Raw genomic sequence first — 24677 nt, forward strand, 5'->3', positions numbered from 1 at the left:
AGTTCAAAGAAGAGGAAGGGACGTGATCAAAGCCACAAGGTAGGTAAGAGGCATAACCAGGATTCAAAGTGCTCTTTCTGACCTGAAGCCCCTGCTCACAAGCGCCACCTCCACAGGGGTCTCTAACACACACACCGCTGCCCCCATCTCTGACAGGGAACCCCAGGGAAAGACTCACCAGGCCTCCTTGTACCAGTGTCTCAGGAAAGGAGTGGAGTGGAGCTACCAGGACCCCTTGGGGCCATCTGCTGCCAGAGTTCACCAAGCCAGGGCGCCAGCAAGGGCTGGCCACCCAGGACTCCCTCCTAGAGCGAGGCTGCCAAGGTGTGCTCAGACCCTTCTGGGTAATTTCAGGGACACAACCTCAGGCAGAGAAGCTGGCAGACACTCGAGCGCCAGGTACTGACAGTACCACAGCTTCAGGGAGAATTTCCCCAGTCTGAAGGCCATCCTGCAGGACACAGGTTGCCTGCTAAGGAGTGAGCTCCCCATGACAGCTTACAGCCACAAAAATGAATGAACACTCCCTCCTCGCAAACAAGCCTCGCCGTCCAAGTTCCTTGAGACTATGGACACCATCTGCAGCCCACCAGCCCTTCCAGGCTTTCCCGTCTCTCATCCACACGGTCACCCTGCTCCACGCCGGCCTTCCTGCCTCAAGCCTGGGATTGCTGACTCTCCAAACAATCCCTGGCACATAGTAGGTGCTACATACATATTTTGTACCTAATGAATATTTCTACTTAACACTCATTCATTCATTCAAGAAACATCTGCCATGTACCTGCTACGTGCCAGGCACCATTCTAGGCTCTGCAGCTACAGGTGAGAACGAGATATACAGACGCCCTGTGCTCCTCACCTTGTGACTGAGAAGACACACGACAAACAGGAAGAAGTACAACAGGGTAGTCAGAGAGTGAGAAGGGCTATGGAGAAAAACAGCAGGGGAGGGCATAGGTCCTTGAAGGTGGATGTTGTTATGCATTTTGCAGGTGAGGAAACTGAGGCACAGGCAAAGTCTCTGGCCCCTGGTCCCAGCCAGATCTGCACCAAGCCATGTGATTTGTCTGTGCTGGAGCCGCCATGTTATATAACTGAGGTGGGGTGAGGTGGGATGGAGTTGTCTTAGAAAAAGCCCCTGCTGAGAGCCCTCCCAGGCTCCCCCTGCTCTCAGGCAGCTTGCTGGGGTGCGACATGTGTGGTCACACAGGTCTCTGCATCCCCACCCCCAACCCACACTCAGAAGGGCCTCATACTTGGTTTAATGCTCTGCTCTCACCGTCTTCATGAATTTTAAACAAGGGGCCCGCATTTTTATTTTGTACCAGGCTCCACAAATATGTAGTTAGCCCTGCCCTCAGGGTCACAAGGCCTCCAACACATGCCCTCCACCTCCCCTCCTCTCCTCCTCTGGCCTGCCAGCCGTGTCACACTAAATCAAAGGGCACTGTCGGCTCTCTCCTCCACCAGACTCCTCCATGGTGGGGGGAAAGAACAATTCTTTGCAAAAGCCAGCACAGGGAAGGCAGAGCAGAGACTGGGGAGTTTGGGCTGCATCGGATCAGCTGGGGAGGGACGGAATACACAGGCCCCTATGGGGGTCCTTGGTGGAGTTGTCGGCGTACTTTCTAACTCTGCTTTCTACTTGAAGCTCCTGCATTTCCCCTCTGGCCACATCCTGACTCCTGTTCTGGGCTCCTCACCCAGACGCAGTCTCTCGGGATGTACCCCGTTAGGGGCTCCAGGGTCCGTAGAAGTGTCCCTTACACCCTCAGCTCCACCTGTGTGAGGTGAAGAGATTCAGACATTTCACGCATTCTCTTTTCACAGGTTGGCAAAGGAGGCTCTAAGGGGCTGACTCTCCTGCCAGCGAGGATATGCAAGGGCAAGATGATGCTTGTTCTTCTGGAAACCCCCCTCGGCCACTTCAGTGCTCTCAGGTTTCCTCCTCTGTAATGAGGAAGCCCCAGGAGCCTGGCCAAAGGCTCAGCATACCCAGAGGCCTCAAGCCCCAGCTCCTGGCCAAGGAAATAGAGGGGCAAAGTCGTAGGCTTCTTGGTCCTCTGCATTCTGGAAGCCTGAGCCTTCAGGGGACTGGGATTCTCACAAACAAGCAGACACAGGACACTGAAGCCATGACAAAGCCTGCACCTCATCCTTCTGCCTCTGCACATGTCCTTCACAGGACACAGGTCATCTCAGAGCCCAAGCCTGACCTCGTGGGGGCTCCTGGGGGACTGTCAGGAATTGAACTGGGACGTGGATTAGTCAGGATATGATAGGCTATGCTGCAGTAACAAATAGGTCTTGAAATCTCAGAGCTTTGACACAAATAGTTTATTGCTTATTTGTGTCACAGTCTAACTAGACAGTCCCCTGACATCAACAACACATTGTACCAAGCTCATGGTTGCCAGGAAAATGAGCTGGAGATTGCAAAGAGTGCTTTCTAGAGCCAGGCCAGGCCCAGTGTGGTGTCATCCACTCCACCAACGTTCCTTTCGTCAGAACACAGGACCTGGCCCTGCCTAGTTGCAAAGGAAGCTGCAGTAGAGGTGGGAGAGAGTGTAAATACCAAGCTCTAGCCTCTCCTGATTGGTAAGGGAGTTAATGCACATCCTCTCTGGGAACTGAGCCCCCATCTTATCCATAAGAGTCCCCTCCAAGACCAGCTCCTTCAGCCACACCTTTGTTCTTAACAGCTTAGCATTAAGAACTCAAAATCAGTCATCACACAAATTGCCACCACTCCTCATCGCATCCTTCCTCTCCCTGCCCTTAGTATAAGGCCACAATCACCCAAGAGTTTAGGGGCTGAAAGGTTTGCCCAGAAGAGCCCATGCTCATTCTTTTTGTCATAATTTTTAATTTATAATTTATACTCTCAGCTAGTTTCAAAGAGGATTTCTAAAAAAGTAAAATAGATCAGAAACCATTTAGGGAACAGGAGTGAGCTAGATGTACTAGAAAGTTGAAATGAATATTTATTACAGTTGAATAATATAGTAATATAATAATGTAATACATTACATGTATTGCTGTAATACAGTAATAATACTATTCAATCTGAGCTTCCTAGCAGCAGAAGCAAAAAGGGAAACAACTTCTTCCTCCATATATTCATCCCTTCCTGCTTCTTGTGCCAGCTCTCTTTTCCCATCCTAAAGTTCCTTCTCTTTATCCTCCCTTGTTTTCAGATCCACTGGGGTTGGGGGGGGCAGAAAGACCTCCCCCATTTTTTAGACATTCATATCCCGCTTGCAAGGAAAGAATAGTATAAAGTCAAATGGCTACAGGATTAGTGTAAGGGAAGACTTAGCCTGAAGAACTGAGTCTGCACAGGACTGGAAGGTCACACCCACACCATCTTTTGGGTCCTTCTCCAGCGATGGAGCAGAGGCTAGAACTCCAGGGCATAAGACACCTTGACTCCACATGGGGAGGGGACCAGGCCATGGCTTTATCAAGTCCCCTGGAACTGCATTTGGAGGGTAGACCCCCTTCCCTGACGTCCCCTATACCAATTCACTGAATCGCCAGGATGACCCTGCAAGAGAGGCCTGTAATATTATCCCCAATTCACAGATGAGGAAACTGAGGGAAGAGGGGAAATGACTTTTGCAAGATTACCCAGCTCCCTTCCCCTGAAGACCCAGCCTCAAGGCAGGAGACCCCCAAGCTGTGGGTGAGATGCTTAGAGTTCTGGGAGGGTTAAGAGGGGGGCATCCAGGCAGTCCCCAAAATGGCCAGGAAGGATCAGGAGACAGAGATGGCTCCCCTCTCCCCAGACCCAGACTTCAGTTGCCATGACAACAGGGCCTACATTCTGGGTGTTTGTTGGAAATTTGCATTTTAATGGGGATGTAATTAGAATTTAAAAGCTGAGGTTGAAAGGGACAGAACTCTTCCTGTCCCCTTGGGAGCCAGAACTCCCCTCCCACCCTCCACCTGACACTTTCTAGTGTCTGTCCCCACTGCCCAAGAGGAGCCTAAGCAGAGAAGGGACTTATTCAAGGGACTTATTCAAGGTCTCACAATTAGGCCAAGTCCCCAGAGTCTGTGCTCCATCTTCTCCGCCTAAAGAACCCCCATATGACCCCCTCCCTGCTGGTGGAGTATTAATTGGCTCGGGAAAGGAGTGTTGGCTTGTTGAGGGGTCCCCAAGTCCTTTCCTGAGTCTTCCAAGCTCACCCCTTCCTCACACTGAGCCCTGAGTTCACACCTAATCCACCTCCCTGCACACGGCCTGGCTCCTTGTATGAGCTCCGCAGATATTTTTTGAATGAATAGATGAGTAAGTGACAGGTCCAGTGCTCAGCACATCCCACACAACCTCTCATTGCACCCTCCAACAGACCTGCGAAGGAGGCACCTCCAGCCCCCACCCAACCCCACACGAAGCTCAGAGAGGTGATATAACCTCCCAGGTCACACAGCTGGTAATTTGAACAGACCTGCTGACTTCAGGCTCTTAAGCATTACTTTCTGTGGCCTCAAACCACCCCATGTGCTGATCACAAGAGCATGGGGCCCAGCCGCTCCACACACATGCAGGCCATGCACACAGACAAACGAACAGGTCCCATGTGCACATGGCTGGCCCACAGGGCAGTCACTTATTTATAAACATATAGCGCTTCCTCTATGCCCTGTGCTTCGTACTCCCTCCTCACAGCAACCCTGTGAGGTAGGGACTATTATTATTTTCAACTCACAGATGAGGAAACCGAGGCACAAAAAGGTTATGTGACTTATCCAAGGTCACAGAGCTAGTGAGTGGAAAAGCCAGGAATTAAACCTGCACAGCCTGGCTCCAGAACCCACGCTCCTTCTAGACCTCCAGACCCAAGAGCCAGGAGCTCTGCTCCCCCACAACCCCCAACCCTGGGAAGAGGGCTGTACAATACTTCTCAAAGCCCAATTCACAGAGGAGCAAACAGGCCCAGAGAAGGAAGGCGGCTTGCTTTTGGACACACAGCTGTGTGAGCCCAGTCTGTCAACCCAGGGCATCTGTGTTAGCCGTGGGGACCCCCACATGCACTTCGCATATCTCCCATACAGCTGACAGTCCCTTCTCCCACCAGGGGGACATTGATCCGGGACACTGAGGAGAAGTGATTGCCTGATGACAGCATGGTCAGGAGGAAAAAAGAGGTGAGACACAAGCATCACTTTTTAGAAAAGAAAGCTAGAGATTGGGTCAGAGCCAGAGAGACCCTGAGAGGGACGAAAGAAGACGAGACCAATTTAGAACCAGCCAAGGCAGAAAACGGATTTTCTCTTGAGTTCTTGTGCAAACGCACTTCAAAGCCACTGATGGCAGAAGTCAGAGGTGAGAGGGAGAGAGGGAGACAGGACTGGGCAATAATGCAGGGCAAGGCAGCCCAAAAAAAAGAAAGGGTGCGAACACGTGGCGATGGGAAATCATCTGTCAGAAAAGGCAGCTGGAAATGCCATTTAGATTTTCAATTTGAAGGTAGAGAGAGGCCAGGAGCTTGGGGGAGGTGGGGAAGGGGACCGAGGAAGAGGAAGAGATGGAAAGAAAGAGGATTCTGAGACAAGAGAGGAGAGGACAGAGACATGAGTGACAAGAGTGAGAGAGAACGATACGGAGATAAAGGACAAAATAAAGACAGAAGAAAGACGGACAGAGAAAAGCAAATGCAAATTACAAATCCCAGGTAGCCACCCAACACACAATTCAAAAAGGCTACACACACTCAACAACCACTCACACACTCACACACATACTCATGCACACTCCTGCTCAGGACCCAGAGACCTTGGTTCTAGTGTTGACTCTGCTCTTGAACTGCTATGTGACCTTGCAGAAGACCCACCTCCCTCTAACCCTTGGGACCCCCTCACCACCCCCACCCACACCCCCACCCCCCCACCCACCCCCTACCCCCCCACCCCCCCCCACACCCCCACCCCCCCACCCACCCCCTACCCCCCCACCCCCCCACCCACCCCCCCACCCCCGCAACAATTGGTGAGGTTAAGATGGTTCCAGGAAGGCCAGAGCATATGGGCGACAGGGGTTAGGAAACACCCTGATGTTTCTTCTGTGTGGCCAAGGGTCCCAGATGAGCAGGCACCGAGGGGGCACCCAGGGAATGGCCAGGGGCATGCAGGGACCCAGTGCTTCCACTTCCAGATGAGGAAACAGGCTGGAAGCAGCAAAACTGCTCAATCAACGTAATGCAGCCAGGCTATGGGAACCAGCCAGTGAGACCCCATGACGCACTCTCCACCAGGGAGGACAGAGCAGGAGGAAGTTGTCATCCCTGAGCCTGTCCCATCAGGGGTCCAGGATAGGCCTGGCACTTCTTAGGTGCCCAAATGTAGGCACCTCATTCTTGCCCAGAGTGGGAGTGGACACGGCTGTATTACCGACTGCAAACACTGGGCACTGATCCACACAGTCCGTGTTCTAGGTGCTTTGCAGGTATTAATTTACTGGCTCCTCACACACACCTTGTTAGGAAGCCAAACCGCATTTAACAGAGGAGGAAACTGAGGCACTCTCTTACGAAATTGCCTAGGGTCACACAGCCCGCTGCAGCCTCCCCAAGAGTGAGTGCCCAGCTGCCACCCTGTGAACACTTTTCCAGAAGGAGGCCTCATCTCCCCCCTGGGGAACCAGCCTGCCGGCTCTGCCTCAGCTTCCCCACCCACTCCTCCAGGCCAGGCCCAGGAAGGGTCTGTAGCCCAGTCTGGAAGGCTGCGGGGCAGGGGCGGCAGGAAGCTGGGTCCACGCGGGGCCGGCTGCAAAGAGCCAGCGGAGGCCCAGGTGTCCCGACCTCACACTCCTACCTGGACACTCCAACCGGGCCGGCTGCAGGCCACTTCGCGGAATCGCACGGCTCGAAAAAGCTGTCCTGCGGCGCCGCCCAGTGGCGGAGGGCCGCGTGGCCCGAGTCCCGCTGAGCGCCGCCGGCTGTCTGGCAGAGCGCCCCGCAGGAATCTTCTGGTCCCTGGCGTCCCTGTTCGCTGGGACATTGGAATGCAAAGAATTCCTCCACCCCCGGGACCGTGTGCTGACCATCCCAGGTCGGGAGGAGGAAAGGGATACGGTAGAGCTTGGCCTGTTGCCCTCCCGAGGGGCGGACTCACATCCCATGACCACTGTAAGGCTTGTGGCGAGATAATGAAGCTAAGACAGTCCGGCGGGTTGAGAAAGGTGGGTGCCTTGTTCAGCGCTCCCCAGCGAGGTTCACCGGTCCGCAGACGGGGCGGTGAAGTCGCACCCAGGGCAGAGCGAGGGAAGCATATATGTGATTTTGGGGGAGGGGGTTGGCTGAGTGAGGTGGCAGTTGGGCAGGCCCCCCAGCGCAGATCGGGCACGGGCACGAGTCGCTGCATCTGGAGCTGTGCCTCTTGGGGAAACGCCAGGGGCCCCAGTTGCCGTCATGCGAGGAGGGGTCTGACTTGGCAGAGGGGTATGACTTGGCTTCCGGCCGCAGCTGACCTAACATTCCGGCCTTTTTGGTTATAAAGGGGTGGCGAGGTCCATCTTACTGCTTCCTGCTGACAAGGGGCAGAGCGGCGTACTAGGCCTGGTCAGCGACGGGAGGGCTCGTGGGCAGCCGGGAGTATGGGTGGAGTAAAAGCTGGTTCACTGTACCTCTGGACATCTCGTGGAGGCAGTTCTGTAGAAATTTTTAAAAAACAAGGGGCCATTAGAAGCAGGAGACTGATTAGGACGAGTGGGCCTATTAGTGGCATTACCCATGTAGTCAGTGGTGATTGTCACCAATCTGAGAGAGGGTTGGTGGACCCTCTCCGGCGCCGGAGCTCCTCTTGTAACTTATTCAGGGTCTGCACGTTTTCCTCGACCAGTCCGGACTCATTGATGTAGTCACAGCATTCTTCCCGGAAGAAGAGGCAGGTTCCTCCTTTCTCAGCGGTTAGCAGGCCCAGAGCTCATCGGGTCTGCAAGGCAACATGGGCTACAGAGGTTAGTTGTCGCTGGAGCGATGCGATGGAGGTTGAGGAGGCCTCTATGGCAACCTGTAGGCATGTCTCTAAGTCCTGGGCAGAGTGGATGCTGTGCCCGAGAGCACCAGCGCCCAAACCAGCAGCTACAAAGGAGGAGGCTAGGAAAACCCCCAGGATAAGGGGTAGGAAAGCGGCCCTCTTTTGAACAGCAGTGGAAATTTTCTCATAGTGAGGCTGCAGTTCTGTGAATTCAGCCTGGCTGTAGAGCATTAGTTGGAGGGCTACAGTTGTCGGAATGCAGGGGGTAGGGGAAGAGGTATTTATATACTTGGTGTCTTGCTGCACCAGAAGAATGTGCCAGAGGGAGCCTGAAGAGTGGTCGAGTGTGGTCGGGTTGTATTGCATAAGGACTGGTTAGAACCACCGTACCATATGGGTAAGGTGAGGTTAGGTGGGGGAAGGTATAATGGTATCTTGGCGAAGGGCACTGTCCTGAGTTGTCACTAGGAGCGAACTGTGTTAAAGGTACAGCCGCTAAAAGGGGGCGTTGCAGAAGGTCTTTTGCTAGGGTCTGGCCAAATAGGTGAGGGCTGTCTCTGAAGCCTTGAGGCAAAACTGTCCAGGCCAATTGTTGGGAAGTCTGCGTGTCAGGGTCTTCCCAGGTAAAGGCAAAAAGGTGGTAGGATCGAGAGGGATGGTGAAGAAGGCGTCCCTGAGATCTAACACCGTGAAGTGGGTGGTACCAGGCGGGACACGCGAAAGGAGGGTGTAGGGGTTTGGAACCACTGGGTGGATAGGAATGACGGCCTCATTGATTAGTCGCAGGTCTTGAACTAGCCTATAGGTCCTATCTGGTTTCTTCACTGGGCGGATCGGGGTGTTACAGGGGGAGTTAATGGGTATTAGGAGGCCTTGACTAAGTAGCCGGGTGATGAGGGGCTTGAGCCCTTGGCGGTGTGTAAGAGAGATGGGGAACTGAGGAGAGGGGAAGGAAGTTGGATCTTTAAGAGTAACTTTTACAGGACGTGATGTCTTGCCTCTACAGGAGTAGAGGGGTCCCAGACTGCCGGGGCGATTAAGGATGGAGGGAGAGGGGGGTCAGGATTTCTGTGGGGAGAAGGGGAGGGGAGGAGAGTAAGGAGTAGGGAAGTCGAGGGGCCGTGGGGAAACTGCAGCGTGGCCCCAACCTTGGCTAAGAGGTCTCAGCCTAAGGGGGGACTGGGCATGAAGGGAGAACTAGGAATGAGTGGGTTAAGGACGTGCCTTCTAGGAGACAAGGAAGGGGTGCAGTGGCTAGCGGGCAGGTGGGCTTGCCGTCAATACCCATGACCGAGATCGTGGAAGGGGAAAGGGGGCCTGAATAGGAAGGCAGGACAGAGTAGGTAGCCCCCGTGTCAACCAGGAAGGAGACTGACTTACCCGCTACCTGGAGCGTTACCCTGGGCTCGGCGAGGGTGATGGGGGTCGTCGAGTCCGGGCACCTTCAGCCAATCCCAGCAGGGCCAGCGGCGGGTCGTTCCCTGGAAGAATGGCCCCTCCGTGTTGAGACGCCGAGAGTCCATCGTTCTTCTAGGGGCAGTCACTTTTCCAGTGGCCGCTCTGACCGCACGCCGGGCAGGGCCTCATGGGGGCCAAAGCTGGGGGCATTGCCTGGGCCAGTGACCATCTTTTCCGCATTTGAGGCAGGCTCCTGGTGGTGTTCGTCTCCCCGGTGAACCCCCACCGTGCACAGGTCCCTTGGGGTTGCGCACGGCTGCCGTCAGCCGCAGGGCTGCTACCAAGACTTGGGTTTGTAAATCTACCTTCTGTCGCAGGCGCGCTTCTTGAGCTGACTCTGCCTGCTCCTCCCGAGCATTAAAGACCTTAAAAGCCATATTCATTAAATCTTGGACTGGGGTTTGACGGCCATCTTCTGCCTTTTTTAATTTCTTTCGGATGCCAGGGGCTGACTGCGTAATGAAATGGGTGGCCAGTACTGTGGCACCTGCAGGGATCCCAGGGTCCAGACGGGTATACTGAGTAATGGCCTCAGTCAGCCGATTAAGGAAGACTGCAGGATTCTCATCTGGACTCTGGGTCATTTCCCTAAGCTTGTCAAAGTTGACAACTTTGTGGGATACTGCCTGCAGGCCTGCCAGGAGACATTGGACCATCTGATCCCTGCAATGACACCCATCTCGACCTTCAGGGGTTCCTACTTGATAGGTCCAGCCTTGCTCTTGGCGGAGACTGCCTGGGCCCCAACGGGCATGGCAGCATCTGTGAGATGGACCTGGTCTGCATAATGGGTGGCTGCCTCAAAGACTCTTTCTCTCTCATCTGCGGTCAGGGTAGAGGAGTAGATGATGTGTATATCATGCCAGGTAAGATCATATGCCTGGGTTAGATATCAGAATTCTTTGGTGAAGGCAGTGGGGTTTGAGGAGAAGGACCCTAAGCGCTTTTCGATTTGTGACGGGTTGGTGACAGAGAAGGGGACATGGACTCGGACCACTGCTTCAGCCCCTGCAACTTCACGGAGTGGGTAGACAAGGGGGGCTCAGAGGTAGTAGGAGGAGGATTGTGAGAATGGGTATGGCTACTGACAGGCCACGCGAGCGGGGAAGAAGGTGGGGATGGAGTAGGAGAGGGAGGTAAGGGTAACGCAGGAGGAGTGGGGGATGGAGGTGTTGAGAGCCCTGGGTATGGCGGAGGACGGGAAGGGGGACAAGACAGGTTTTCAAGAGGCTTGGAGAGTGGAGAGGGGAAAGGAGGAGTGATAGAGACAGTGGGTTTCGGTTTTTCACGGGCTATGAGGATTTGGATTGTGGAACAGGTGGAATAGAGGGAGACGGGAGAGCAGGTCCCAGAAAGCCTGAACATAGGGGACTTCAGACCACTTCCCGGTTCAGCGGCAGAAATTATTGAGGTCAGTGAGAATACTGAAATCAAAAGTCCCGGTTACAGGCCACTTTGACCTGTTGTCCACATCACATTGGGGCCAAGTGACAGTACAGTAAAAGACCAGGCGCTGAGGGTGGAGATCCTGATCAAGGCCCAATGTTTTAAAATTCAGGAGGAGACACCCGAGTGGTGTCTGAGGGTCAGGTTTAGAATTTTGGTTTCCCATGTCTGTTCTCAGGGATCAATAGTCAAGACCAAAGACCAGCGTCCCAGTAGTTTGGTCTAGACTACGGACGGGCAGAGGACCCGAGGAACAACTGGGACGTCTCCACAGCTATCCTGGGTCTAGGACAGAACGGAGGACAATCTCCAACGTGGCCGTGAATTTACGGATGGACACGTCGGCGGATGATCCGAGACAGACACCGGGTAGGACTTACCACTCACACAGCCAGAATCTGGTGGAAGGTCAATAGGTCCTGAGCCTCAAGGGAGGAGAGGAGGGTGGCCCAGTGCGCCAGTAAGCGGGGGCCGGCCGCTCCTCCCGGGTTTTGGCACCAAATGTAAGGCTTGCAGCGAGATAATGAAGCTAAGAGAGTCCGGCAGGTTGAGAAAGGTGAGTGCTTTATTCTGCGCTCCCAAGAGAGGTTCACCGGTCCGCAGACGGGCTGGTGAAGTAGCACCCAGGGCAGAGCGAGGGAGGCATACATGCGATTTTGGGGGAGGGGGTTGGCTGAGTGAGGTGGCGGATGGGCAGGCCCCCCAGCGCAGATCGGGCACGAGCGGCTGCATCTGGAGTTGTTTATCGCACCAGCGGTCTGCTGCCTTTTCGGGGAAATGCCAGGGGCCCCAGTTTCCGTCCTGCGAGGAGGGGTCTGACTTGGCAGAGGGGTATGACTTGGCTCCTGGCCGCTTTGACCATGCCCATAGCTGACCTAACAACCACCTGGACCTCTCTACCCGCCTCCGTCAGGTGACCCAAATTCAGCCTTCACCTATCTAATTTGTGCCTTTATGAAGCGCTTAGTACTATATGCCATGCACTGTTCCAAGCGCTAGAGATATAACAAAGAACAAAACAAAGATCTCTGCCCTTGTGGAGCTTACAAGGAGGCATGATGGGATAAGAGACAATAAACATAAGAAAGGAAAAAACAATCTGGCTATTTTAGAAGCAGGAAAAAAAGAGTGTGTCTGACAACATCGCTGGGCTCAATGTCTCCCCCCACCCAGGCCCTTAGGGCAAACTCATGAAGTTTGGACGCCAATTAGGCTACTCTGACCTCATAGCTCCCCTGGGGCCACTCCTGTCCCAGGGGACATGACCTCACTACGGGGTCCTCCTGCTTAGGACTCTCCCATTTCACATAGCTCCTCTTCTCCGCAGTCTCCTGACTCCCAGGGCTTGCCGGCCCCCTCCCAGCGCCATACCGCTGCTCTCTGGAGTAGCTGGCTCGGGAGTGCAGTACACAAATGCTCACGCCAGCTTCTCTGTCTTGATTCCCAGCTTTGATACCACCTGTGTGACCTGGACAGATTCCTTGGTCTCTCTGTGCCTGTTTCCTCACCTGTAAAATGGGGAAAACAGTTGTTCCTACTTCAGAATCATGGGGTGGGGCAGGGGTGAGTCAACAAGTGTAAAATACTTAGAACAGCACCTTGACGTGATTTCGTTATTATTAATGTACGTCTATTTATTTAGGCGTTTCTCTCCCTCCTGGCCTAGCTGATGGAGGTTAGACAGTGAGATTCATCCAGAAGGGACCAGCTGAGTCATCTCCGTGTCCCACTGTCGTGCGGGGCGTCCGGCGGGGCGGCCTGCGGGGTCTCTGCTCCCGCTCCCCACATAAGAACGCAGGACATGGTGAGGCCAAACAGGAACACCCACAGAGCCATAGGTAAGGAAGTCATACCACTATGGTCTCACTGGAGGCTGGGTTTACACGACATACGACCTGCTGTCCGTTTTGCTGCCAACCGACCAACTCTCCTCGACTCCCCTTACTCTCCTTCAGTCTCCTCCTTCACTTTCCTCAGCTCCCCTCCGTAGCCGCGGCAGTTATATCAGTGACCAATGGCTTAATGGCTACAGCTGATGGCCAACCAGCCACAGCTGACGGCCATCCACTATGGGAGCCGGCACCTCTCCACATGAGGCCGAGAGCCTGGAAACTGCTTTCCGGGGCTCTGTCCCCACACCCACACTCTACAATGTCGGGTACACATAACACTTCAGAACACGTTTACCCAGTAAATTCAGTGGTTCCTCCTCACACCATTCATTTATTGAGTGCCTTCTGCATGCCGGGAGATACTGGATTAGGAGATGCAGACGGAGTAATGAAGATAGGGTTCCTTCCCCACTGCAAGAAGAGTAGTTTCTAGGACAGAAGTTCTCAAATTATTTTAGTCTAAGAACCTCTTTTAAAAAATTCAGGATCCCAAAGAGTTTTTGTATAGATATCTATTGCTATTTACCATATTAGAAACTAAAACTGAGAAAAATTTAAAATATTTATTAATTCACTTAAAATAACAACCTCATTGCATGCTGACATTAGTAACTTTTTTAAATGAAAATAGTTGTTTTTTCCAAAACAAAACAGTGGGAAAACACTGATATTGTTTTGCATTTTTGCAAATATCTTTAATGGAAGACAGCTGGATTTTCATGCCGCACTCGATCTGTGCGATATGTTGCTTTGGTTGAAGTGTATTGAAAAAAAAACAGCTCAACATTTTCCTTTTTCGAAAAAATTGAGAATACTAACACACCGCCCCGCCCCGGCCTCGCCAGACCGGAGAGGTTCGACCCAACCGGCTGGGCTAATGGACGGTTTCCGGAGAAGGCGGGGCCTGGAGCGCAAAAGGGCACTTAGGCTGGGATTGGACAACAAATGCGTCCTTCCGAGCGGTGGCCCCTCCTCCGGCTCCCGCCCCTCCTCCCTCCCAGGAGTCAACCAGCAACCCCTAACGCATGCGTCCTGAGGAAGGTGGGCACTTCCGCCCGCCCACTCCGCTTCCCGCTCGGGTTCGTGCGCAGGCGACAGGAGCAGCCAGGCCGGAAGTAGAGTGGTGCGTGTGGGCGGGGCTAAGTGCAGCCATGTCGGCAGCCTTGCTGCGGCGGGGCCTGGAGCTGCTAGGGGTGCCCGAGGGTGAGGAGGGTCTGCTCGGGGGCTTCCAGCGCGGGCAGGAGAGCGGCAGGGCCTGGGGGCAGGAGCCCGGAGTGTGCGGAACGATGCAAACCGGGCTCAGTCCGGGTAGGATGGGAACGCTGCGCGCCCTCCGACCGCGGTCCGTTCCTCTCTCTCTTCCCCTCCAGCCCCCGGGGCCTCACCAGGCCAGGCCAAGCCGAGCGGGCCTCCGGGGAAGCGGGCCCGGAAGGCGAAGGCGACCCGGGCCGGGAAACTGCGGAACTCGGCCAAAGGAAAGGTGCCCAAGTCGGCGCTGGGTAAGCGAGGGAAGGGGCCGGACGTGCCGTGCCCGGGGTCGGGGTGTGCGCCGTGGAGGAGACAGAACTTGACACGTGCGTCGGGCTTTCCTAGAACCCCGGCCGTGCGCCGTGCGCCGTGCGCGGAGCGGGGTCCTGTCCACAGCCCTGCGGGGAGAGAGGCATCGCACAGCTTCCAGATGCGCCAGCTGTGACGCAGGCTTTGAAGAAGACCGCTGACCGCGGCTGAGAATAAGAGGCCAAATCAGACTTTTTCAGGCAGCGACATTTAAACTCATCTGAAGGAGGTAGAGAGTGAACCAAGGAGAAGAGCGCGCTGGAGCGAATGGCACGTGCGGAGCCAGAAAGAAGCGCGTTGCCTTTTGAAGCTGGAAAGAAAGAAGCAGCCTGGGGAAGGGGTGTGTAGTGAAGCAGGGGCAGAGTGTGCGCCCCTCACTGTTCTGAGCCCTGTACACATGTTCCCTCGTTTTTCTCACAACCCTGTCAAGTCTGTACAGGTGACACCGGTGCAAACCAGGCAGTGTGTCTGCTTTTACCTACTCCGTTCAAGTGGGGGGCACTGTGGCCTGGGTGCTGGGGAGGGTGCAGAGGTAAGAGAATTGTGCGGGTGGAAGGTGTGAGGAGGGAGCATGGATGGGCGTCAGTGGTGAACTGGCTGTGAAGATGCAGGAGAGGGAGACGCTGAGAATGGAGCCCAGTTTCTAAAGAGCGTCTTGGGGGATGTGGTGCCAGGTTATGAGACATCTTGGGGCGGCTCAGGTGTGGGCAGGATGGTGGGAGGATGGGTGGCAGGACTTGGTGAGCTCCTGGTGTGTCTTTGAATCCCTACGGCCTGGTGCATAAACAGTATTCAAGTATTTGTTAAAAGAACTATGAATTCTAAGGAGGAAACAGTCCGAGCAAAAGTGTGGAGGCAGGAAAGGGAGACCCACTTGAGCAACAGTGGCGTTGGTGTGAAGCAGGGGCGTGGGTGCCGGAGGTCTCCCTGTCCAGCCAGCCCTCGTCCCACCACCCTATCATGGTTCACAATTGATGAGGGAAGGGACTCAGGCCTCGGTGGCCAGGCAGCTCTGTGGCCACCACCTCGGTTTGAGGTACATCGTCTCTTGCCTGGATGATTGTGAAAGCCTCCCAACTGGTCTCCCACCTTCCACTTTCCCTGCCCCCCTCATCTCGTTCTAATCACAGCAGCTGAACTAATCCTGTAAAATCACGTCAGACCTGTCTCCTCTGTGCCCCACGTCCTCTCGTGAAAGCCCAAGATCTCACCGTGCCTGATGAGCCCCACGTGCTCTGCCCCTTCACCAGCTTCAGCTCCTACTGTTCTCCCCTCTTCTTCCAACCAAGTTCTGTTCTTCAAATGCATTAATCACATCTCCACTTCAGGGACTTAGCGCCAGCTGTTCCCTCTGCTCAGAATGCTCTTCCCCCGGATGTCCACACTCTTCCCTCAAGTCCTTGCTCAAATATCGTTTCACTGAATTTCTCAGACCCTCAGATTTAGAATGGCAACCCTCCATCCCTGGCATTCCTCATTTTTGTTTCCTCTTCTGTTTTCCTCCATAAAATGTATCACTCTCGAAAATAGTTTGCCTTGTTTATCACCTGTCTTCCCACTGTCAGGTAAGCTCCCTGAGGGCAGTTTTTGCCCATCTGGTTCCTACTATACGTGTATGCTCTGCACCTAGAACAGTGCCTGATAGTAAGCACTCAGAACATACTTGTTGAATAAATCACGAGCAACTGGGAGCCAAGGGGGCTCTCAGCAGCCTCTGTGGAGAGTGGATTTGACAGAAGAGAGCCCAGGCTATTGTAGTCCAGGGAAGGGACTCCAAGGCCTTTGGTGGGGGTGGGGAGGGGGGAGGGACTGAGGGGGAGATGTCAGGAGGGAACTCAGGTTTCCGGGGAGTGAATCTGAAATGGGGCCGCCCTGCCTACCACCCACAGCAGAGTTCCAGAAGCGAGAGTGTCGGGGCTACCTTGGAGTGAACCTCAAGTTTATGACCAGTGCAAGAAGTACCGTGGCTGAGTCCGTCACCCAGCAGGTTTGTCAGGGGTGGGCTGTGAGAAGGAAGCTGAGGGACGAGAGCCGAGGATGCTCCTGGGATCCTGAGCGTAGGGTGGAGGTTGGGCTACCCCCCATGCTCCTACACTGCTGTGCTGTGAGGGGTCTCCCCCCTGCAGGGCTGAGAACAGCAGGAGCATGGGGGCAGGTGAGGGAGCAGCACTTGGCCAGCTGTGCCAGGTTGCGCGGTTCCAAGGGGCAGTCCCTCGTGCTGGGAGTTACCACCTAGGGATCCTAACTCCTGTACACCCCCAGATTGTGTGCCAGAACCGGGGCCGCAAAGCCTGTGACCGGCCTGTGGTCAAGAAGAAGAAGAAGAAGGCCGAGGGCCCCGTGTTCACTGAAGAAGACTTCCAGAAGTTCCAGCAGGAATACTTCGGCAGCTAGGCTCCCAGGAGAGCACAGTGGGATAAGCGCTCAGGCCCAGCCTCCTCCCCTGACCTCCCAGCCTCTGCTGGCCCCAGGACCCTGCTATGCATTCTGGGGTCCCGCCTGACTCGAGGTAGCCCTGGAGCTGAAGCCAGGGCAAGGCTGGAATGAAGCTGGTGAGCTGGAAGCCCTGGGGAGGATTTGCACTCAGACCGGAGCTGAAACCTGCATGCTTGGAACTAGCTGTCTACCTGCTGAAAAGGAACATTCCGGACTGTTTTGTTTGCTTTGGCCCAGGTGGGGCCTCTGGCCTGTTTGCTGTGGAGAGACCAGTTACTGGGCCCTTGGGGGCCACACCTCTAGGAGTAGGAGGAGGGCTGCTGGGTGGATTTCCAGGTTCTAATAAATTTGGGCCCAAAAGCTGTGTGTGCTGCTGATCTGACTTAGTGTCTCTCTTCTGCCACCAAGGGGCCTTCCTGCCCTTCCCCATCTCCCAGCGTGGTTCTCAGAGCTCCAAGTCAGAAGTCCTCCATTCCAGCCCCAGTGCCAGCCACCACCCAGAGAGCAGGTCACCCTGCACCTGCTGACATTACTCCAATGGGCCCTCCTCCCCTAAGTGGCAGCTGTAGCTGAGAAAGTAGCCCTTGAGGCAGAAATAGCCAGGGAAGCTGAGTCCAGGGCCTGGGGAGAGCGAGTGCTGCCAGCCGGTAGGGCTTGTGAGCAGGGTGGGGGTAGGGGTGGGGGGTGTCAAAGGCCGCCTTTTTTTTTTCTCTCGTGTCATATGAGTGATGAGTGGGGTGACTCGGGAGGTGACTTCAAGAAACAAGGTTTCACACTCAGGTCCGTGCCCCAGCTGGGGGCAGGGGCGAAACCACCATGGAAGGCAGAGGCTGGACCCTTTGCAGCCAGCACAGGTACGTGCTGACTGAAGGCACGAGTGAGTGCATGGTGCTGACCACATTGGTCTTCAGTGTCGAGGAGACAAGTCCTAGATGCCCAGGAGCCCCTCCTGGGAGGGGTTGGGGTCTTCCTGAAAAGAGGGCTCTGGACATGCCAGGTAGCTCTTCATCTCATGGTCTGCTCTCTACCCCCCTACCCCGGCCTACAGGTCATGGCGTTATCTGATAGAGGACTCCGGGAGGGGCAGCTGGGGAGTGACAGCCAACCAACGCCACCGTGGGTTCTTGGGAATAGAGAGGGTTCCACACCCCCACCCACAGTCCTGGGGGCTCTGCTCCTGGTTATTAACCAGCTTTCCCTCCTGAACGCGGATAGGAGGGGCCACAGAGCTGCCTTAGGCAGACCTGGAGCAGGTCCTGTCTGCAGTTGGCCTACATTTGAGCAGAATACAGACTGTCCATCCAGGAGGTCAGGGTTTCCTCAGATGGGCTTGCTCCAAAGAAAGGCTGGTACTCTGCCTGGAAGGCTCCACTCCCCCGCTTCCCTCCCTCTGAGTTTTAAGGACTGATGGGAGAGCTGCAAACCCAGTAGCCTTGGAGACTCAAGATTCCCTCATCTTTTAAGCAGCTTAGCTAGAAACTGGAGTTTGCTTCCTGGAAGGACCGGCTGACCAGCCACTGAGCTCCAGGGCACCTTTCTAACAAGGACACGTCTGCTATTACCTAGTCACAGGATCCTGCCCCTCCAGCCGCCTCCTGTGGGAGGATGAGTGCAGGGCTTCTACTTCTCTTGGGTTTTCCAGTACCTGACGTTTTGCCAAGTCTCACCAGCGGGGTGCATGCCCATGCCCACTTGATATGACTGACAGTGTTCACCCTTGAGATTCTGGGTCTGTAGGTTTGGGTAGGACTCGAATCTATTTTAACAGTCACCCTAGACAATTCTGGTGCCCGTGGTCAGGAGGCAGTGGGGGCCCTGGGGAGGCTGGTACAGGCTCAGGAGGAGGGAGGATATGTCTGTCACCATGCAGGGGGGAGGAGAGGGGATCCTGACCATGAGCCCCTGGACCTGGTGACTGAAGATCTGGAAAAGGAAGGGTCAGGGCCCAAATGAAAGGACACCATGGTGTACTTGCACTCCAGGACTAACAAAACCTGTCCCTTGACACATTGTGACAGATATAAAGCCAGCACTTTATATCTGGGAATATTAGTGAGTCGGGTGGTTTGGGGCAGCTGACAGATTTGGGCTGGGCAGCTTGAGCCGTCCACACTCCCTGGTCCTCTGTGACTGGAAGGGTTGGTCAAGGGACCCGGCAGGAGTAGGGCAGGACTGCCCCATGGAACCTCCCTGGGGCCCAGCTACAGGCCAGCCTGCCCAAAGGAGAGGCTTAACTAGTTCCTGCAGGAGCTGGGTGGGTCCCATCAGGTGACTTCCTCTAACAGCTGGGGCAGGGGAGCCCTCTTGGAGAGGTGGGTTGGACTCATTCCCACCTCTAAATCTTTGCCCTGGCTGGCTTTCTTGGGGTGCTGTCCCCATTCTACATCCACAACTTTCCCCATCCTTCAAAGCCCAGCTCAGGCACCCTCTCCTCCAGGCAGCCTGCCTGCCGTAACTCCCACCCGGGAGTCCCTGCTCCCTCCACTGAGATTACCCAGCCTGTCACTTACTACTTGGTCTGAGCGTCCACCTGCCATCCCCAAACTGAGCTGAGAGCTTCCCCCTGCGTGGTGCCTGGCGCAGGGCACTACACTAGGGGGCCACGGCGGGGGCAGCGTTCTATCTCCAGCCAGACCTCCTCCTGGTCTCCGGACACTGGCCTTCGCCTCCTCTTTGCCATCCCCACCTGCATGTGTGAGGGATCACAAACCACCCAGCCAAGACCAAGCCACTCCCTGCCAGCATCGCAAAGTTGAACCCAAAGCCCTGCTCCTCCCCTAGTTTTCCCTATCTCAGGAAACGGAAACCATCCCTCCACTTGCTTTGGCGTCATCTTCATCTCCTCTCACACCTCCCACCTGAGCCTGATTTACTTGACCTTCAGAATATATCCAGGCCTAGCAGCTCTCCTGCCGCCACCTCCTGCGTGACCCCAGCCCGGTCCTGTCCTGGACCACTGCAGAGGCCCCTCCCCACCTACCATTCACAGGCTGCCAGAGGGACCCTCTTCAAATAGAAACCCTGCTCTGGGGGTTCCCCAAGTCATGCAGAGGACACTGTCAAGCCCTACCAGGGCTTCGAGGCCCATGCCCAGTCCCCTAACCTCGCCACTACCCCAACAGCCCCTCCAGGCTCACTACCTGCCGACTTTGCCTCCCAGGAGGGCCTCCCTAAATGCCCACCTTAAGGAGCAAATCCTCACGCCCAGCACCCCGCATGCCCGTTCCCACTGCCATCTCACATCAGATGTCTTTTTTATTGCCTGCCTCTCTTGCCAGAATGAGGGCAGAGGTTTTATCTGTTTTCCACAGCCACTGAATCCCCAGCACCCAAAACAGTGTCTGGCACACAGTGGGTGCTCATGAATAGCTGTAGAGAAACATGAAGGCCATTCCTGAGCTCTAGGATCTGCAGCCTTGTTCCAGGGACAAAACAGGCACGAAACTCCACCAGCCTCTGGGCTCAGACAGCAGAGGGCTTGACACTGAACCACAAACACCCCACGTGCTAAGCATGGCCTGTCTGTCCAGACCACTGTCATTACCTGTACCAGCTGCCCCTGGGCCAGCGTCCAGCCCCCGGCTTCAGTTAAAAAGGTAGAATCGTAGGATCCTCCTCCCAGCTCCTAATGAGGATTATGAGCTAATAATTGGAAAACACTCAGCTGTTTCTCAGCACTCAGCAAATATTAGCTGTAATTTGTGGAGAATTGGTATCTTGAGAAAGCGTCCACATTTGTAGTGACCTGTAACACACTTTAGCACCCACGCTTGCGTTCTCTGAACCCCCAGCTCTAAGGCAAGTGTTCAGGGCCCCCTCTAACCCTGCCTGGAAGTTCTGAAGCTACAGATTGAAAGTGCATCCTGGAGTCAGACTGCCTGGGACTGCATCTACTACCCGCTAGCCCGGCAATTCTTCTCCAAAACTGTTTTCCTCATTTATAAAATGGGAATGAGCTTTATAAAATGCATTTAGCATAGGACTTAGTTTTCATAGTATCAATGCATGTAGCCAAGCTGACACTTTTTTTAAACTAGTAATCCTCATGCATTTCACCGGTAGCAGTTAAACTGCTTAGGTGGGGTGATCAAGGCGTTTTAATACCTAGATGGGTGGCTTCCCTGCACTCTGTAATTCTACACTTGGGGAAGGAAAAACCTCAAAGATCACCAAACCCAACGGGGCCCTTGTGTGACCACTCCCTCTTGTGCCTGGGGGCAATGTTCCCAGCGAGTCACCACTGGCTGTAGTTTTCCAACAGTGGGCTGACTTGTGTCACTCTATGCTAGACATTGGGGAGCAGCTCAGGGAAATGTGGGCCCCATCTTGCAGGCCCTCACAGGACATCCAAGTTCTTCCAGGGGCAAAATAGACAAGAGCCCAGACTCGGGAAGCACATCCCGGGGATCAAACTGCTTTCACCACTCTGTTCAATACCTTTCTCCGTGTGTACCCCCTTCCTGTAGGACCAGATGGGATCATGGAACCTGCTTCACAGGGGTCGTGGGAACTGGGTGAGAATGCACATGAAGTGCTTACTACAGTGCCAGGCACAAAAGTCCTCTAGTCAGCCATTCTGGGATTCTAGGTTGCCTTTCAGAGATGGGAAACAAGACTAGAGAACTGGTCCCAAAGGACCCAACAGGTGACCTGCCCAGGATGGGCCCAATGCAGGAAATATCTGCCTTATCCTGAGACTGGAAGAAGTCATTGTCACGTGGAAGACCTCGGGTTTCAACAAGTAGCTTCCCAACGCCACCTAGGGATGGCAAGTCTAGCTGGCTGAGGTGGGCAGGGGAGCCTGGCTATCTGCCAGCCCTTGGGCCCAGCTGTGGCCAGGAACTAAGCAAACTGCAGGCGTCTTCCCAGCTTATGGTTTGTTCTAACAAAAACCAACAATTTTTCTCTTAATGGGTTTGGGAAGTGGCCTCTACAGAACAGTAAAAGCTTGTAAGTGAAATCCAATCACTTGTGCACCAAGCTCAAGGACTGTGGGGCCTTATCTGGGTATTTAATGACAGATGTTGGCACAAGGCTTGGTTAACAGGTGGAGCCCAGGCTGTTCCTGCCACACCAGTTCCCCTCAAGTGAAAACTTCCCCACCTTGCAGACACCAAAGAGCTGTAAGATCTAGCAATTCTCAGTTCTGGAAAAAAACACCCAGGTACCTGCTTGGTTGTGGGGGATCTTGCCCAACCCCTCTGGCTCAAGGTCCCATGTAAGGCCAATGACCCTAACCTATGGCACAACAGGGTATAAAACATTTCATCCTGGGCTCAAATATTCAGCACATTGAAATCCCACCCTCCACCCCGGGTCAAGAATCTAGTTCCAGGATTGACCAGGTTATTTACAAGGCAAGACACCAGACAGCAGTTTGCCAAGTACTTTCACTACAAAATAATTTATTACAACACACAGCTTCAGGCAAGCCTCCTATGTACAAGCACAGACTACCCTAACTAGGGGGCCCTTTTCTTTCCCCTTGCCTTGCGGACCTCCTCTATCAAATCTTTCAGATACTGGATCTCCTTGGCCAAGGAATCTGCCCTCTCTTTCAGAGCCTCATTCTTCTTTTCTAGCTCTTTACACTCGCCAGTGAGGGCCTCCTGCTCTGCCCTCTTCTTCTGGCGGTACCTAGTGGCTGCTGTCTTGTTCTGCTCCATTTTTTTCAGCTTCTTATCCAGCTTCTCACTCTTTACTTTTGCTGCCACTGTCTTCTCTCCAGGTGGGTCATAGGGTTTGGGGCGAGCAGAGCCACCACAGCTGGCACCTGGAGACAGCAGGCTCTTATTTGGAGAGGCCCTGGAGGTAGTGGGGCTATGCTGGGGAGAGCCCAGATAGGACTCGGGGCTCATACAGACGCCACTGTCATTATCTGAGGTGGCGTCCTCCTCCTTTATGCACTGAGGGATCACGGTAATATAAACAGTGGAGTCTGATTTCCTGTCTCCTTCAGAGATATCAACTTCACTGCCTAGCTCTAAACTAAAGGAATGATCTGGAGTGGAGGACAGGGCCCCTGGGGAAAGAGGAAGAGGTTGCAGGAAGGTGAACGGGGCAACCTGGTCAGTTTCTGGTAAGCTTTCTGAAAGATGGCCAATTGGGTTTGTTATTTGGGGGGGCTCCTTATTAGTCTCCTGGACTAGGGGGTCAAAGAGATCACACGTGTCATCCAACGTGGCCAAAAGCTCATCGTGCATGGTTTCCAGGTCATCGAAACTCAGTAGGGCATCAAAGTCAAACTCCTTCAGATCCATTTTCTCCACCATCCAATCTGTCCCGGAGAAGGCGTCCTCTGCGAGAGATTTAAGAGGGATGAAACATTCAGCCAAAGGCACAAGGCAGCAAGCCCCGGCGACCCGACCCCCCAGGCAAAGGACAGCCACTCACCCTTGCCGTTGTCTGAGGCACTGACCAAGCCATCCCCAGCCAGCCATTCGGAGGAGCCCGCCTTGGCCTTGTCACCGGAGAATCCACGAGGTTTGAAGTGCTTGGCCACCTCCAGGTAGTCGTCTAATAGACCGAGACTCTCTTCAGCCCCCAAACCCGACTGGTCGAAGGGGGACATGAAGCCCCCCACGAACACCTCGCTGCTCAGGAAGCTCATCTCGGTCATGCTGCGGGGTTTTGCTGGAATCGAGGAATGTGTGTAATTCGAGGATGTCTTTGTCCGTTACAGCAACGCTGCTGCTGGATGCCGTAAAAAACCTGAGTAATAGGAAACCAAGTCCTGTTAGCGACCCGCCGGCCCGAGAATTTCATCTTTGCACTGCGGAGGCCGGGTGGCCAAACCGGGATTCTCCCCGGTTGTGCAGAGTCGGCAGCACGTGGCCCCAGAGCCATCGGCGTCGCCCTCGCCTGTTCCCCGTTCAGGCGACACAAGATGGACGCCCTCGAGGCCCGGCCGTGCCCCAGCCCGCCGCAGGAGGAAGGCGCCGCATCCCCACGTCCAAATACGGCCGCGCCGCGCCGCCCCGCCCGCCGGTGACTCACGCCGCGCCGGCCGCCGCCCTGCCCGCCGCCATCTTGGCCGCTGCCACGTTTCGCGGGCCCCGGGCGGAACCCTGGCGGCCGCCGAGACCTCCGAGCGGCGCCGGGCCCCGCGCCTTCCTGACTCGGGAGAGCCGGCGTCTGGGAGACACCCACACCGACGCCACGCGTCCCGGGCGCTCGTAAAACCGCTTCCCCTCCGCGACGCCGCCCGGCCGCAGGCCGCCCCCTCGCTCAGCCACGGGCGCACGGCCAGGGCGGCCCGGTACTTACGCCATGGCTTAAGCCGCTGGGGGATGCCGCTGCAGAGCCTGGTGCTGCTGCCGCCGCTGCGAAGGCCAACGCTGCCGCAGGCACGGCTGCCTCTAGTGCGCCATGGTGGCCGCGGGTCCGCGGAGCAGAGCGGGGGAGGAGCGCGGACGCGACGGGGAGCTAAGCGGACATCTGCAGGCGGAGGAGAAATGGCCGGCGCGCGCCGCCCGCGGGGCCTTTATAGATTCTCGCCCCGGTGAGGACGCCGCACACCGCAGATCCCTCCGCCGCGGGCCCGGCACCGGCACCACCCACCCACTTCTTTTCATCTATCCGACGCCCTACCGTTTCCAGCCAACAACTCTTTCGTCCAGGGTGCAGCTCTGAAGAGAAAGTGAGTTATTTCCAAGGTCTCAAAAAAAAAAAAAAGACGCACTACTTTGCAAGGCTTCTACGCTCAGTCACTGTTCCCTCTGCGGCTGGGGAGCGCGGAGGGATCCCGGACACGCCTGACTTCCGGTGTTGGCTGAGGGGGCGGGGAGAGAAGACTTCCATCCCAAGGAAGGTTTTTATTGTGAAGTCCGAGCCCGCCTGCTTATCGCGCGAGATGCCGGCGCACGGGGCGCTCGAGCTGATTGGTCAGGTGTGGTGAGTCAT

At 55.1% G+C, this 24677-nt stretch overlaps 2 protein-coding genes across 3 annotated transcripts; one reads left to right on the forward strand and one right to left on the reverse strand.

Annotated features, from left to right (window-relative positions):
- The first annotated feature begins 6970 nt into the window (after window positions 1-6970).
- RPS19BP1 (ribosomal protein S19 binding protein 1) lies at window positions 6971-17151 on the forward strand. 2 transcript variants are annotated; one of them, XM_081059917.1, is made up of 6 exons: window positions 6971-7189; window positions 11069-11259; window positions 12533-12728; window positions 14153-14281; window positions 16229-16326; window positions 16602-17129. In XM_081059917.1, exons 3-6 carry the CDS (start codon window positions 12692-12694, stop codon window positions 16731-16733), a joined length of 396 nt encoding a protein of 131 aa, XP_080916043.1. In that variant the 5' UTR covers window positions 6971-7189; window positions 11069-11259; window positions 12533-12691; the 3' UTR covers window positions 16734-17129. The 2 variants fall into 2 exon arrangements, with proteins under 2 accessions (XP_080916043.1, XP_080916042.1); XM_081059916.1 differs by lacking the exons at window positions 6971-7189; window positions 11069-11259; window positions 12533-12728 and adding an exon at window positions 13894-13985 and having other exon boundaries at window positions 16602-17151.
- A 5009-nt stretch (window positions 17152-22160) lies between these two features.
- ATF4 (activating transcription factor 4) lies at window positions 22161-24677 on the reverse strand. Its single transcript, XM_081058536.1, has 3 exons — window positions 24042-24677; window positions 23169-23486; window positions 22161-23073 (listed from the first exon to the last, which is right to left on the reverse strand). Exons 2-3 carry the CDS (start codon window positions 23392-23394, stop codon window positions 22238-22240), a joined length of 1062 nt encoding a protein of 353 aa, XP_080914662.1. The 5' UTR covers window positions 23395-23486; window positions 24042-24677; the 3' UTR covers window positions 22161-22237.

Source organism: Rhinolophus hipposideros (genome assembly GCF_964194185.1).
Source record: "Rhinolophus hipposideros genome assembly, chromosome: 9".
Lineage (NCBI taxonomy): Eukaryota > Metazoa > Chordata > Mammalia > Chiroptera > Rhinolophidae > Rhinolophus > Rhinolophus hipposideros.